We start from the raw sequence: 16,189 nt of genomic DNA, 5'->3' as shown, positions 1-16,189 counted from the left end.
AAGGAATTTTGCAGTTAAATGGATGGTTTTGTTTAGCATTTCACAATCAGATATTACATTTTTCTAAATTGCTAGGTAAGGAGTTCAATTCTTCTGTTTGGTAAAATTACAGATACTATTGTAACTTGTAAGACTATTTTCTTTCTTCAGGAATTTTGAGCAACAACAGTACTTATCTCCACCTAATTTTCTGTTGCTTTGAACCTCAGAAATATCACATGTGCGATATTTTCGTATTGATGAACTTCTGTTTTATCTTCTAATGATCCTATTTTTCTGAACTTTCTATTTTATGTATTATATCCGTTCTTTGGGTCTTGATCTCAGAGTCTCCCTTTTTAAGTTTCTTATTAGCCACTATGTCACGTATCACCGGTCTGTTTAACTCTTGCCATGCTTCTAATCATGCGGTCTACCTTTCAGAATGCTTGTAAGAAAAGATGGTTTCAGTCTTCGGATTCTGAAGAACTTCTCAGCATGGCGAACGAGGTTCAAAATTGTCCCAACACAACACAACTATACTAAATTTTTTGGTTCTGGCCTTTAAGTCAGTCTTTCTAATTACAGAATTTTTGGCACGTAGCTATGCAGCAGCTTTTGTATGCCAGAGACTGCCACCACTGATGTAATTAACGCTCTAGACACTATATCCATTGTTATGTCTAGGTATGAACTTTTATCTTGGCCTATGTAGAGCCCCTTTTGTTTATATTATGATGTGAAATAAAAAAAAATTGTTTTTTATGCATTTTTGAGTTGTGAAAATACTGATGGTCGTTTTTTTCTTCTAGTGTGCTGCATGATTACTTAGTACCGAGAACTGCCTTGTCCACTGCACCATGACATTCATAAACCTTGTTAGCTACATCTGTATGTTCACACAAGTTGATATTTTTACCCTAAAAACGAGCATTGCAATGAAACCAGTCCATATGCCTTATAATGGAATAGGTTTTCAACTCACAAAGTTCCATGCCTAGGAAGCCTTGCACAGTGTTGTAATTGAGTGTGAATTACACACAACTAAGGCTTTTCACCGAGTCTGCAGCCACCTCACACCTTAATTTAAGTTTTTTCCTTACTTCAATCTTAGTCTAAAGCAGCTTTTATTTCTATTTGGCTTACTTTTACCTTTGAGATGAACTCTGCTTTTGATATCAAAAGCTATCATCTTCTCCTTCATGTAGATTTTCCAGGTTTAGGGGGGCCAAGTTCGTCAAACCGATACTGAGGCACATATCGATCGACAATTGGCATGGGACGGTATGGGTTTGTACTGTGCTGTTCCAGGATGTACTGAATCAGGGAGATGAAAGGGGAGAGGGAGGGAGGGAGAGAGGAAAGGAGGGAGAGAGAGGATCCTCCTAGGTTTGGGGAGTTCTTCTGACCTAGGGACGAGTGGAGGAAGCACTCAATAGTCGACAACCAAATGTGCCATGCCCTCTTTAGCCTCGGCATCGCTCTTGTTGCTTTTGGCATCTACCTTGTCGGCGAGGCCATCTACAACCGCATTAGTGAAGTTGAAGGCGGGATCCTTAAGCAACTCTGCTTTGAGGTGAAAGTAGATTTGGCAGAAGGTTGACATCACACCCCCTCTGACTCTTCTGTTCACGGTGTACGCCATGCTAGTGGCAGCAACCAAGCAACGAAGACAACATAGGAGGGAGAGAGATAGGGAGAGGGCCTTGTAGGGCATTGGGGGGGGGGGGGCATGGGAGGCTTGAAAGGGCCGAACCAATCCGACCACCTGAACCATTCTAGTTCTTGACCGGTTCGGTTTGGCATGGCCTGAACTGCCCAGCTTAGGTCGGTTCGACCTTCCTTGCTAGTTAGATTTTGGAAGATTGCTTATGGCTTGCATACACTTAAATTACATGTGTACAAATTAGGCACTCCTCCTTGTCTGCCAATTGGCTATAAACGTTTCATGGCAAGCTTATGTCATGCAAGCTCTTGTCGTCTGGTTGACAACCAATCTAAAAATCTATTCAATCTATTGAGCCTTCTCAACTAAAACCGTTTTCTATAGTAGACCCCATATTAAGTTAAATCAAGCTTAATCTGCATGGTCTTTATTTTAACTTATGTTTCTGAACTTAATATTATTAGAGCTAAGAGGCATCTTCATCTACTACATTCCCATATTGATCTACTCTAGGAGGGAGAGAGAGGACCTCCTAGGTTGGGGGAGTTCTTCTGACATAGGGACGCGTGGAGGAAGCAGTCAATGGTCGACAACCAGATGTGCCACGCCCTCTTGAGCCTCGACATCGCTCTTGTTGCCTTTGGCGTCTATCGCGTCGGCGAGGCCATCTACAGCCGCATTAGTGAAGTTGAAGGCGGGATCCTCAAGCAACTATGCTTTGAGGTGAAAGTAGATATGGCGGAAGGATGACTTCACACCCCCTCCGGCCCTTCTGCACACGGTGTACGCTATGCCAGTGGAAGCAACGAAGCCACGAAGACAACATAGGAGGGAGAGAGGGAGAGGACCTTGTAGGGCATTGGGGGGGCATGGGAGGCTTTAAAGGGCCAAATCGATCCGACCACTTGAACCATTCCAGTTCTTGACCGGTTTGGCTTGGCACGGCTCAAACTATCCGGTTCAGGTCGGTTCGACCTTCCTTGCTAAGAAGGTTTTAGAAGATTGCTTATGGCTTGCATGCACTTAATAAATTACATGTGTACAACTTAGGCACTCCTCCCTGTCCGCCAATTGGCTATAAAGGTTTCATGGAAAACTTATGTCATGCAAGCTTTTGTCGTCTGGTTGACAACCGATCATAAAATCTGTTCAATCTATTGAGCCTTCTCAACTAAAACCGTTTTCTATAGTAGACCCCATATTAAGTTAAATTAAGCTTAGTCTGCGTGGTCTTTATTTTAACTTATGTTCCTAAACTTAATATTATTAGAGCTAAGTGGCATCTTCATCGACTACATTCCCATATCGATCTACTCTAGGAGGGACAGAGAGGACCTCCTAGGTTGGGGGAGTTCTTCTGACATAGGGATGTGCGGAGAAAGCACTCAATGGTCGACAACCAGATGTGCCACGCCCTCTCGAGCCTCGGCATCGCTCTTGTTGCCTTTGGCGTCTACCTCGTTGGCGAGGCCATCTACAACCGCATTAGTGAAGTTGAAGGCGGGATCCTCAAGCAACTCTGTCTTGAGGTGAAAGTAGATCTGGCGGAAGGTTGACTTCACACCCCCTCCGGCTCTCCTATTCACGGTGTACGCCATGCCAGTGGAAGCAACCAAGCAGCGAAGACAACACGAGAGGGAGTGAGGGAGGGAGAGGACCTTGTAGGGCATTGGGGTGGGGGGGGGGCATGGGAGGCTTTAAAGGGCCGAACCGATCCGACCACTTGAACCATTCTAGTTTTTGACTGGTTCGGTTTGGCACGGCCTGAATTGCCCGGTTTAGGTCAGTTCGACCTTCCTTGCTAGGAAGATTTTGGAAGATTGCTTATGGCCTTGCATGCACTTAATAAATTACATGTGTACATCTTAGGCACTCCTCCCTGTCCGCCAATTGGCTATAAAGGTTTCATGGCAAGCTTATGTCGTGCAAGCTCTTGTTGTCTGGTTGACAACCGATCATAAAATCTGTTCAATCTATTGAGCCTTCTCGACTAAAACCGTTTTCTATAGTAGACCCCATATTAAGTTGAATTAAGCTTAGTCTGCGTGGTCTTTATTTTAACTTATGTTTCTAAACTTAATATTATTAGAGCTAAGAGGCATCTTCATCTACTACATTCCCATATTGATCTACTCTTTTACTCTACTTAAATCTTTGAAGATATTTAATCAGTCTAGCCAAAGTTACAACCTACGTGTTACAACTATTTTTTCACTACTTTATATGTATATTAACCCCATTTACCTGATGTCATATCCTCTAATACATTTTGTACACTTTAAGAGGAAGGCACATTTAAGTTTCTCCTCGTTTTAAGCCATTAGGAATTATTGAATCTTTTGTCTCTAGTTGCTAAGTGTAAAAGGGTAGTCTCAATGAACATATAATTTGCTTTTATAAACATTACTTATTCATTGATTTTAAACATTAGGGGAAAGATGGAAATGAAAATCCGGCTAAGATATGTAAGGAGCACTATCAGGACTTATTTGGCCAAGTCAAGAGTGTTCATCTTTACATAGCTAACACATTATAGACTGAATTTAGGCAGAAAATTATTTCCAAACCAAGGAATGCTGAACCGGCCAGTACGGACTGGCCGGTTCAGCCCATATCGAACTGGTACCAGCTCTGACCGGTCCGGTTCGGTATTAAAAACTGATACAGGCTCGTACTGGTCGGTACCAGCCCATACCGGCGAACTATACCGGCCCATATCGGTTTCAATTTTTTTTTGAGGCTTTTAGATGTATGAACCAAGCCAAACCAGTGGTACCAGTTCGGTACCGACGCCCACTGGTACATCAGTACGGTTGGTACGGCGGACCTTGTCCCAAACTAATAAGAAACATGCACCTTTATATAATGCACCCTCTTACATGCATTGAGAGAACATTATTCACTATAAATTTGAGAAATCTCAATAACTGAGGTTTGTAACTCATGATGCAAGTATTTTCATGTTTAAGCACCAAACTGAGGATTGTTTTTGCAGATTCATTGGTACAATCCATAGAAAAATTGGTAAATGCCTTCATAGTACTGGGTCTAGCTGAAATTTCTTCACATTTTTTACTTCAGTTGATTATTTCTGATCATATTACATTATGCTATTACTGTATGACCATATCTGATTGTGGATTTAATATGGTTACTATTTGTAGATTAGCATATACACAAGAATTTTGTTACAGATAATTGTGTCAAATTGAGACTAAATTTTTGAATGCAGAAGTTTCTAATAATTATGACTATTTTTTGATTATGCATCAAAAAATAAAACTAATCATGCTAATATTTCTAGTTTATTTGTGTATATTTTTGTAAGTAGTGTCCCTTTTAGTTATTGACATGATTGCTTAGTCTGTAAAGAGGTTACAGCATAATTGGATATTTAGTTTAATAAAGAATTTTCTATTGTACCTGATGCATTCATTATATATCATCTTTTTCAATCTGCAGGTATTATCCCCATTTGAAGTTTTCTCGTTCAGTTGTTTCTTTTGAAGCAAAGGTCTGGTGGTGTTATCATTTTTCATTTATAACGAGTAGATATCTACACCTTGATCTTGTGATAGTGCGAAACCATCATGATTTTTATGCTTGGTTTTATTTGCCATTATAAGCCTAATGTTTTTTTTGGAAGCAAATCTTAACCTACCCATATATATTTATTATATGGTTGATATTTATGTCTGTTTGTCTAAATTTTGCCCTTTTAACAAATTAATACCTATGTCACTTGCTGATGATGTTTGATAGTCATAACTGTCTTGGTAACGGCCAGAGTTGGTGATCAAAAAATAGCTTTACACAAAACCCACTAGTTGTAGAGCAAGAATAAGAAAAATTGTCTTAGTGGTAATACATCTTAGGCGATGGTCATTATTGATTTGAACGACGATGTCAACTTTGACATGTACCAACTCGACAATGTTTGAGATTATTTTCCAATCACCTACTATTCCTACTATTATTCTTAAGTATGGATGAATTTTTCTTACTTAAAAATGTTATGGGACATAGTTGGTTGGTTAAAAGCTGGTTTGACTTGTGTAACTTGTGGAATAAGTAGCATACTTTGCTATCCTTACTGAATGCTAAGTGGCAAACTGGCAACAGTCTCCTGTGTTGTGCTGCCATGCCATTTGGCTGGCATTTGATGCGCTCTTATCAATTTTGCGGTTTCGAGCTGAAGTTCCTCATGGTTTGAATTTTATACCTGACAGTCCTGGAAGACCTTTAGTTTCCTTTACTCTGTTCTCTTGCTCCTCTTTCACACCAATCACCCTCTTAATTCATTTCGGTAGATTTTCAACTTGTGCATTTTCTTTACTGTCTTAAATGAGATCCTCTTTTTATTGTCACCTTGAGCTCAATTTACAAAATTTCCCACACATGCACCATCAGCAGGGTCAACCAAAGGTGTGGGCTAGTTAGGTTGAAGGTGTGGGCTCAGACATTCTTGACAGGCAAACCATGAGCCTATTGATGAGGACAATGATGCCAACAGTTATAACTGTTCTAAGTATATTAACTGCAATGCATCGTAGAGCAGAGCATTTGGGCAATGATTAATGTTTGAGGGTGCATTTCTTGCACGAGTCATTTGGATTTGTGGTGGTGCAAGGGGGTGGTTGCACTAGATGGTGGATAAGAGAGAGTGGGGCATGCACTGTGTTACCTAGGGGGTGTTTTGGGATAACATTAAAAACATCTACCAAATGGACCCCCCATGCTAAAATTTGCTGGTCAAATATCACTATGCCATGGATGTGAAAGGTTACATGTGATTGCTTAGCATCATAAGTCATAGCACTCTTTTATTTTTCCTAGGTTTTGCTTCTAAACACTTTCTGTGATGAGCGCCAGTATATGCATATTGTATGGTTGCAAGCAGACCTTTACACACACAGAGAGATGTGTGTGTATGTATACATGTGTTGTATGTGGCTTGCATTTTGTTGGTACTATGGTCTAGTTGGTGCTGAAGAAATCACATGGTGAAGTTGAAGAAATTTATGGAGAGGCTTCAGGAATCCAAGCTCACTGCTTTGGATACAGAACACCTCCAAGATGTGCTGAAAGATGAGAAAAGCAACAATTTTATCCTTCCATAAATTTGCATAATGAGTCACTCTTTTTCAAATATGGAGGGTCATTTTGTTTCTACGTGCAATTTACTGGTTGGGGATATTCTTTGCAACAATTTCGAGAAATGAGGTTGGTATTTCCAAGTATGCCGTGCATTTATGGGTGGAGGACATTATTCAAATTGTTCCATTAATTAGAGGATGTTGTATTGGTTTATCAGGCTGTTTGGTGTAAGTGGGTTAATTTTGATTCTTTCTAATTGAAAATGAGATCGACGGCACAATTGTATTTACAAGAAAATTGGCCACCTTTATAAGCTTATATAATAGACTGATACCTCTGATATTTAAGAGAGAGTTGGAAACACAATAATCAAATGTATAAAAGATAGTGGATAGGCATTCTTTTAACAAAAATCAGCAACAAAAGTTTTATAAGTGGTCAAGAGGAAAGGGGAAAGACCAACACAATGCTGATGGAAAAATCAGTAAAATCAATATGGACATGCATCATACTTGGGAATAATGTAACATTGACAGTTTATCTTTTATCATGAGGGGCATGTTTAGGTAAAGAATTCTCAATCATGGTATGCCGTATCGTACCGAACCGGACGGTACCGGTTCGGAACCGACACTCGGTACGCCAAAAGAATCACGTACTGTACCGATACTATGCTAGTGTGGCACCAATACGGAGTCCGGTACCGAGACGGCAAACCTTATTCTCAATGCTTATGTCATGTGAAAGGTCCTTGAGTACAGTCTTGGAAGTTGTTTGCTCCATAGTAAGGTACTTGACCATATTGTTGGTTTGCTCTGCCTGGATCAAAAGCATGTTCTGAACTTGTGAAAGCCCATAAAGAAGCTTTGCTCTTGCAGTCTCTAGACCATTTAACAGCCCGGAAGATTGGCTTGGAGAAGTATAAGTGTATAACATTCAAAAGAACTTGAATGAAGCATGTAGACATGGTTCACAATGCTAAGCAAGTAATACTTATGTAGACAAGGTCATTGGTAAGATGACAATGGGTGGATTCATGGAATGCCGTACCGGCCAGTACGGGCCGGTACGTACCGGTCCGGTCCTAGACCGGTACCGGAACCACAAGAAAACCGGTATCTCCGGTTTTCTTGTGCGTACCGGCCGGTACGGAGCCCGTACCGGCCGGTACCGAGCCGGTACCGCTCGGTACCGGCCTCATACCGGTGCGAACCGGCCGGTTCGCACCGGTACGATTTTTTTTTTTTATATGAACCACAGCACGAGGCGCTGTGGTTTTTGGCTCGCGATACCGGCCGGTACTGTACCGATACCGGCTGGTACGTACCGGACCGGACCGGTACCGTACCGGTCCGGCCGCCACCGGTACGCCGACCGGTACCGGTACGGCGGACCTTGGGTGGATTAATGAAGATAGGAGAAACCTACAAAAGTGGCTCCCTTGGATAGCTTGTAGTCCATTGATTGATAAAATAAATGCAATCAATCAACAAGGTATATTGTGTACTTTTGTTCCATTATGTACTTTTAGGGTGTCAAGGTAACCTTGAAAGCACCGTAAAGGGTTGAACTCTATAACAAACTAACTGCAATACTACTTGACGCATTAATAAAGTTCGTCACCGGCAGCTACTTTTTCAGTGCCATGTAGGATGAGGCTTTATGAGTATAAACTTGAATTATAAGAGAGTTTTCGAGTATAACTAAGAGTGAGAGCAAGGTTCGCTGTTTTGGTATCGGATCTTGTACCGGTGCCACACTAGCACATCGTCGGTACAATATGGTATGGAATTTTTTTGGTGTACGCCACCCATCTGTACCGGATATCGGTACCGAACTGGTATGGTACGGTACGCCCCGTATCGCTTGGTTCAGGCCGGTATGGCATACCATGAGTGAGAGGAAGGAATTCATGAGCATAAAGTGCTGTCACAAAAGAAGGATAGGCTACTGAAAGAGGGACTGATGACGAAATATCTACTTGCAAGTAAATGATGTGAAAAGGAAAGAATCTGCCAATAAACAAGTTGGCAAAGAAATCAAATCATGATGAATGTAGTCTTTTATAGAAGACAACATGCCAGCTTAACTGCATTTCTCAAGTTGCGTGGTTGCAACTAGGAATTAGAGGTTACTATATGATAGAATGCAAGATGTGCAAATTCAAGGCATTGAAGCAAATATAAGAAGAGCACAATCAATCTCAAGAATGTAGTGATGCCATTTTTAAGCAAATCCATCCTGACATTTCTTGGAGGGAACATAGCATGTATTTTGAAATATATTTTAATCGTCTCATAAACCTTCATCTATTATCCAAATTAGGTATCGACCCAAGCCATGAAGTCATCCTAGATATGAGAGAACATATTGATGAGATGCTGAGATGGATGGTCAATTGAGCATCAATGTATCTGGCATAATACATAAATTTACTTATATATGAGAAGGGGCAGGCTCTCCAAATATCAACTTACATTTACATGAAAACAGTAAGTTTTATAGCGTGAAAGTGAGGGGTCTAATGCGTTGCAGACCTTTCTTTCTATACACATGATACATTTTTCATTTATTCCCTTATGCACTGCTGGTTTGTGTTGTTTATCTATTAGTAAATCTTGGCACTCTGCTTTATTTTGATATGCTGACAGCACTTCCATATGCTTTATTGTACGTTGTTTTTTTCTTATACATTTGGACACTACTTATAGGAAGAAAAAGATATATGTACTCGTGCATTTTATGCATCTATGTGCATTGCTGCTACTTAATTTCCCCTAATTGGTTAATCTAGAGGGTTTATTGTTGCTGCTACTCAATACCTATTTACATCTTAGCCATTGAATTACTTGCTTTACCATTGGTAGCTTGACACAAAACTAATACTTAGCAAGGCTTGCCGTACTGCCCGGTACGGAGCGTACGGTACCGTATTGTACTGGGAGAAAATCGGTATGAAACATACCTTCAAGTTGGTACAAGCTTCGTACCACCCATATCGAGGCGTACTGAGGTTTATACCGGTCTGTACTGAGGCGTACTAAGAGAAAAATTGAGAAAAATGATTAGAAAGCTATTTCGGTACAGAGATGTACCGTGCTGAACTGAACCGATAAGATATTGATACGGTATCCGATACCGAGATTGCGGAAATTGATACTTTATTTATTTTAACATCTATGTACATTGCTAAGTTAATTCGGATTCTGCTTTATGATGCTGTTGGAAGTTTTTTGAAAGGACTTGATTCTTCAGGCAAGTTTTAATTTTTTCGCTCATCTATTTTGTAGCATGGATACCATGTTCTAATGGCTGATTTCCAAATCGGAAGGAATATTCCTGCAGATGAGAAGATTGTAAGCATTTTCTTGATACATGTTGTGTAGTTTACTTTTTTTGATAAGCAATGATCTATTGACTCATCTAATTTATCTTGGATACGATAGAGTTGATCCATTTTGAAAACAAATCCGAGGTCAACTGCCAGATACAGTTTTTGTAATTGCTGCATGGTGCATTATTGTAATCTCTTTGTGCTAGTTGAGGCAGCCCTACTGGAAGAGAACTGTTGTTTTCTTATTTGTCTAGGCTCATTTGGTTGATATCCTTATTTATTTAGTATTTGGAGTGAGGTATCTTTTCTTTGCTCACATCTTTGATATCTTGGCTGGGTTCTTTTTCGATTAATTATTTGATGTGATTTCTTTTGAGAATGCACATATAATTTAGTAATGAGTAAACTGCTATTTTTTTGCTTCCATATTCATTTTCTATGTTTTCCGTCCATGCTTGATAGCACTAATAGTACATATGCATTGCGCTGCATGTAGCACATATTGTCTCTCAAAACAGAGCAGGTGGGATGAGCCCATGTGCCCAGCTTGATGAATGCTGTCGTGTGCGCCACCTAATAATGAAAAACATGTTTTGCTTCTTTATCTTTAAATTCAAGCAATCCAAATGTTGGTTGTCTATTGAGTTTAACTTCACATTCTTGCAGAGGCTATTTGTTGTTCGAACAGATAATTTAGAGACATCGTCTTGTATTATAAACCCACCACATGTGAGGTACATCTTCTTTTCTCCTCTTCCAGTACAGCAAGTTTGATCTTTGTTAAAGTTTAAACCCCCCCTTTTTGCAGCTTTTTGGTGAATGGAAGAGGCGTTGATAGAAGAACAAATATATCAATGGTTTGTGGGCTTTCAATGACTGATTTTTATGGCTGCTTTTCAAGCCACTCTTTCTTTTTTGGTCTTCTGAGTGGTGCAACATAAACATACTAAATATATGTTTTTCTAATTCATCAGGATACTGGACCTCAGTTTCCGACCGATATTACTAAAATGCTCAAATATGGGACAAATATTATCCAGGCAGTTGGATTTTTTAATGGTATGCACATGCATATGCACATGCACAAAAGGTTTCAAAATTGAGTGCGACTTGTTTTACAAAAAAAAAAAAATGAGTGCACAGTGCACCTTTACTTGATCTGCTTGTAATCAATTCCCTGTCTAACTCAAATAACAGGTAACTATGTCATAGTGATAGCCTTTATGAGCAAGATAGCTTACCTTGATGCCCCAGTACTCCAAGATTATGTCCAACCTGTGGCTGCAGAACTTGTTTCAGGTAAGCAAGACCAACCTTGGTCAGTATTTTGCATTTGTTTTATTGACGAGACTGCCAATTTGAAATGGATTCTTTTTCCCCTAGGGCTGGCACCTTTGGTATGACATGTATTATTTTCTATTTTGCTTGGATTATTGGTCTAGTCAATCACATGAGACATATAAATCTCAAACATTTCCAGACATCTAAAGCAGTTGTAACTTGTAAATATCCTATTCTCTAAACAACTCAGTGCTTACTTTTGCCCACCATATTCGCTAGTTTTATGTCCTCCTTGGAAATTGCTCCACTTCTTTTTCATTTTTGTCATTAATTATTTGCTGGAAGTCTAGAATAATATCTGCCCATGATTTGATATAAATAGTATTGATTCTGAAAGCTATCAGGCTTTGCCGCTTCTCTTACCAAAAGATGATCATATGTTGTACCAAACTGAGTTAGAGCCAATAAGAGGTCCAACAACTGTAGCAACATTGTGCATGATATGAAGCAGTAGGTTACATAGATTTTCAGTTTTGTCGTTTATTTTTATATCGTTTTTTGATCGTAGTCTCAATTCTAACCTCATAGAAGGTCTTTTCATGGTATGCCTTACTGGCTCGTTTGATTGTGTTAGTCTTCCTCACCAAACTCCATGGTGAAATTATAGCCCAGAAGTTTGTAGTTGTGAAGGTTTGAATTAATTAATTCTGTTCCTCGAAGAAAACATTATTAGAGATGAGGAGAGTAAAATCGCCATGTTTCAAAAGGAGAAAGCAATATGATAGATGGTCAATAAAATTTGGCTCTCATTTGAATGAGTATGGGTTATAATTCTTGTTTGCGTTTCATGTAATTGTAGAAAAAGGAAATACTTGTATAGAAGTGCAATTGCAAGTGTGAGGTAGTACTGGTAGCATCTTGTCCCAGTTAACATTTTTTCTTCGTTAACACTGAAATATGTCAAGAAAACCCAATAACAGCTTATCTGTTCTTTTCATGGATATTGCTGAGATATAGGAGGTCCTCTGGTGTATCTGATGATTACAGCTGCTGTATTAGTCTAAGATGAGATAAGAACCGGGGTTAGCACTGAACTAGAGTATTAAAAAAGTTCAAAGGTATAATTGGGATCAATGGACTATGAGGTCATCGCCTTATGGTGATAAATTGATAATAAAATATTGACCTTGTTGGAGAAAGGATATGAGCACAAGTTTATGCTTTCACCAGGTGAATCATAAAGAGTGATTAAAGAACTTAAATTAGATGTGATAAGGCTTGGTGGTAATGTGTGTGATTATGGTAGTGCATTCTTCAGATAGATAATAGAATTCTAGAGTTACAGTAAGAGTCAAACATTTTTTTCTGGATTCTCAAATATATTAGGAAGTTGATGATTTAGAAGTAAGATAACTGTAAATTGATGATATACAGGCTTTTTCACTGCGTTGGCTATGTTGTTGTTCTAGAACAAGAGAATTTCCAAAGAATTTCTGGAGTGGGGGTAAAAAACTCTTTTATAAACTTTAAATGCCATTTTTTATTGTTGTGTAGATTCTAGAGTGTGATGTCCTAGCATGAAGGAGCCTACCTTTTTTAAAGGGGGTCTTCTTTGTCTTCTAAAGAGATATTCATCCATTGTAACTTGAAACAGGAATGCTATGGAGCTGTTGAGTCATGGCCTGAGACTGTTTTTCATGTCAACCATATATGTTATGGTTGATTCAAGTGCTTAATCATTAATGGAGTTTCTGACTCTATTGCTTCTCCAGTGCAATAGATCTAAATAATATCCTAACCCTATTTTCATTAATACCTCCTCCTTTAACAGATAATGTAGGATCATTTGGAACCTAGACATTTCAAACATGTCTAGGCCCAGTATTTCTGAAGAAGAAACTAGGTTCATCAACACCCAGACCATGGAAAAAAATTGAGTTGCATATATGTGCATTATGGGTATGTGGGTGGCTGGGTGGATGTAATTGACTATTAGTTCATATCAAGGTTTTATACCCAGTTTCGGCACAAGTATTGGCACTCAACTGTACGGTATATCTTTTGGTGCACTTGGTTTTTGGGGGGCATAACAGGTATTGGTTCCCTCCCAGTATGGTACACTATGCCATGCATATTCTGGTAGTTAAAACAGTGGTACATATTGTGTTTTATGTTACATAGCATCAAAAGCAGAAGAAAAAATCGTTCTTCATAAAGATCTTCAAGCACTTCATATTTTTGACATTTGTCACTGGAAATGGTTGAGGATTGGGTGTCATTTTGAGCGCAATGCTATTATGCAAAAGAAGCCCATCAACCATCACACTCTGTAGTGATGAGCTGTCAGCTGAGACCTTCTGCTCTTGTAGCTATTTGGTGGCCTCAACTAACCCAGGTTAAGCGAGAACAAGTCAATCAATAGTGGGAAACGATCAACGTACTAGTTCTACGTTTTTAAGATAACGATGGGGGCATGCTGTTTGTATGCAGCTGTAAGTCCTAACCACCTGGTAACCTGTTTCAATTTTGAATAGTTTTCACTTTCTACTAACCTACATACTTGAAGACTCATTTACCAAGTTCGTGCTAGCAACATTGAAGTTTGTAAGAAATGTTATTGTGGGCAGACCAAGAAGCAGTACAAGGCTACTGTATACTCCAATTATTTTAGGAACTTATGGTTTACACTTTACAGTTTTTTGGGCTTTGGTGTTATGGTGTCATCCTCTCCTTATTTTGTTTCTATCTTGAAAATATGTTAAAGGAAGCAAAAGCAATGCAATTCCACTTTTGCTTAAAAAAGTGGAGCGAGAAATGGAAATAAATAGAAGAAACTAAAACAACCACGTGAGGGCTATACTAGAGCTTGTGCTACTTGTCCAACATATGGACAGAATACTAATCTAATCAAAGACATTTGGCTCAACTTGTGGGGTTGATGTGGATTCCAGTGCCTTCTGTTACTTGACATTACTTGAGGTGCTACAGATGGAACCAAGGATACGAGATACCGAGCCTCTGGTGTTTGCTGATCAGATCTTCTGCAATTTTGTTCCTTGTATGTCATCAATTATACACTGTTAAACATACAAGTGAACATCTCTGTAGAAGTGCATCTCTGCTAAAACTTGGTTATACAATATTTTCCATGGATGCAGAATTTGATTTGAGATGCCAAGGAGACTTTCAAAAAGGTAGAATTTTGAAAAAAATCTGGAGCAAATTTAGGAAATGTTAGCTGATGAATTCATCCTGAATGGTTTAGGTTGTTGACAACTGATTATGACCATTATAGAGACACTTAATTTGTTTGCAAGTCGAATAGTTCTTTAGTAGGGACGTAAATAGGGCTGCCTCTGGACCTTTTATATTTTGTTTTGGTACAGGGTATCGAGTCAGGCCTACTAAAATTTTCGGATATGCCTGACTCATGTCTGGCCTTTTGACATTCTTATTGTTCACCATATGTTTTATTGAGGGAACATTATGCATGCAGTTTACATTCCTTCTATATTGAAGTTGCTTGGGTATGCTGCTTTTAACTGTTATTCCATTCTTGAAGTTTGAGTTACACTCCAAGTTGTCTTTAATCTTATCATGTAATCTTAGTTCTCCATCAGTATATCCTCTATTAGTGGACCTCCAAAATAAAATATATTAATGTCCAACCATTTTCCTGCCTAACTTTCAGAGTAAACCTTAGGGTACTCACTTGTTTAACATATCTAGCTTGTTTTCAATTCCTTAACATTCTCAGTTTTAATGCACCTGGTGGGTACACATAGTAACAACTAGTTGTTTGTTTCACCTCAAATTATTCTTACTCCATATCATTAATGTTGTTAGTGGAAATATCAGTTAGCTGTTGTTTTTTTAAAATTTTATAAAAACATCTCTGTGACACTATCATTGTATGCTTACTCTGGGAACTGTAAAAACAAGAAGTTTTCTTGATGGTTAACTTTCCTTGTGAAAGCAAAAAAATGGTGCTTGAAGAAGGGTTTGGCATAACCTATGTCAACTTATGAAGAAACAAGTTTAGGAAAAGAAAAAGGATTTAATGTTAATCCATATATAAAAAGGCATCATTGCTCACTATCTATCATGGTCTTCCATACTCTTTTTTTTGAAATTTATCAACTCGCTTTTATTTTGGAATTTATTAAATTGCTTATGTTTATTGAAATACCTTCCAGGCTAGTAGCCAATTAGACATGTTAAAGAAGCATTGAGTTACCAATAAATTACATTTTTTTGGCATAGAGTATGCTGGAAATCAAATCATGCAATGTTAAATGGCTAGACTTCATCTTTGTTTTACAGTTGATTGTGTTCAAGGATTATATTGAATTTTAAGATGCATTGCTAATACGAACACATTTTCATGAATTTGATGTTAGATTCTGAGATCATTGAGGGGCCATCAAGAATATCGCTGAATTGTCCAATAAGGTATTTTAGAACATTCTTGAAGCATTTTTCACTATCATGTGTCTATTTAGTCTCTCTTTCTCTCTCTCTCTCTCTCTCTCACACACACACACATGTACACACACTACACATATCTTTATATATTATAGGACTTCCTATTATTCCTGCGATAAATAACTTGCCATTTTTCATATGCTTATATGTTCACAAATATCACATTAAACCAAGGTTTCAAGTCGTCTGCCAAGCCCTTGTACTCCATCCAAATGCAACTCCTGTACTTCCATATGTTGTATTGCTTATTGTACTTCCCTGTTGTATTGCTGGGAATCCTGCAGCTGTGCAGCTTCTCAAGCTAAGGTTCCTTTTGATTTAATTTGATTTACCGTGTGCCTACTTAC

The 16,189-nt window shown here is 38.7% G+C and overlaps 1 protein-coding gene across 3 annotated transcripts in view; it reads left to right on the top strand.

The window, feature by feature from the left end:
* Positions 1-16,189, top strand: part of LOC103710882 — a 30,535-nt gene that overhangs the window by 9,084 nt on the left and 5,262 nt on the right. For 2 of the 3 annotated variants that reach the window (XM_008796800.4, XM_008796802.4), the window contains exons 4-12: positions 424-489; positions 584-666; positions 5,108-5,159; positions 10,033-10,098; positions 10,743-10,810; positions 10,885-10,933; positions 11,051-11,135; positions 11,274-11,375; positions 15,758-15,809. In XM_008796800.4, the coding sequence (XP_008795022.1) occupies positions 424-489; positions 584-666; positions 5,108-5,159; positions 10,033-10,098; positions 10,743-10,810; positions 10,885-10,933; positions 11,051-11,135; positions 11,274-11,375; positions 15,758-15,809 (623 nt within the window). Of the gene's footprint in view, positions 1-423; positions 490-567; positions 667-5,107; positions 5,160-10,032; positions 10,099-10,742; positions 10,811-10,884; positions 10,934-11,050; positions 11,136-11,273; positions 11,376-15,757; positions 15,810-16,189 lie in introns of all 3 variants that reach the window. The other variant, XM_017843753.3, reaches the window with a different exon arrangement.

The sequence above is a fragment of the Phoenix dactylifera genome, chromosome 8, assembly GCF_009389715.1.
Source record: "Phoenix dactylifera cultivar Barhee BC4 chromosome 8, palm_55x_up_171113_PBpolish2nd_filt_p, whole genome shotgun sequence".
NCBI lineage: Eukaryota > Viridiplantae > Streptophyta > Magnoliopsida > Arecales > Arecaceae > Phoenix > Phoenix dactylifera.
This window is presented reverse-complemented; position numbering and strand designations above follow the sequence as displayed.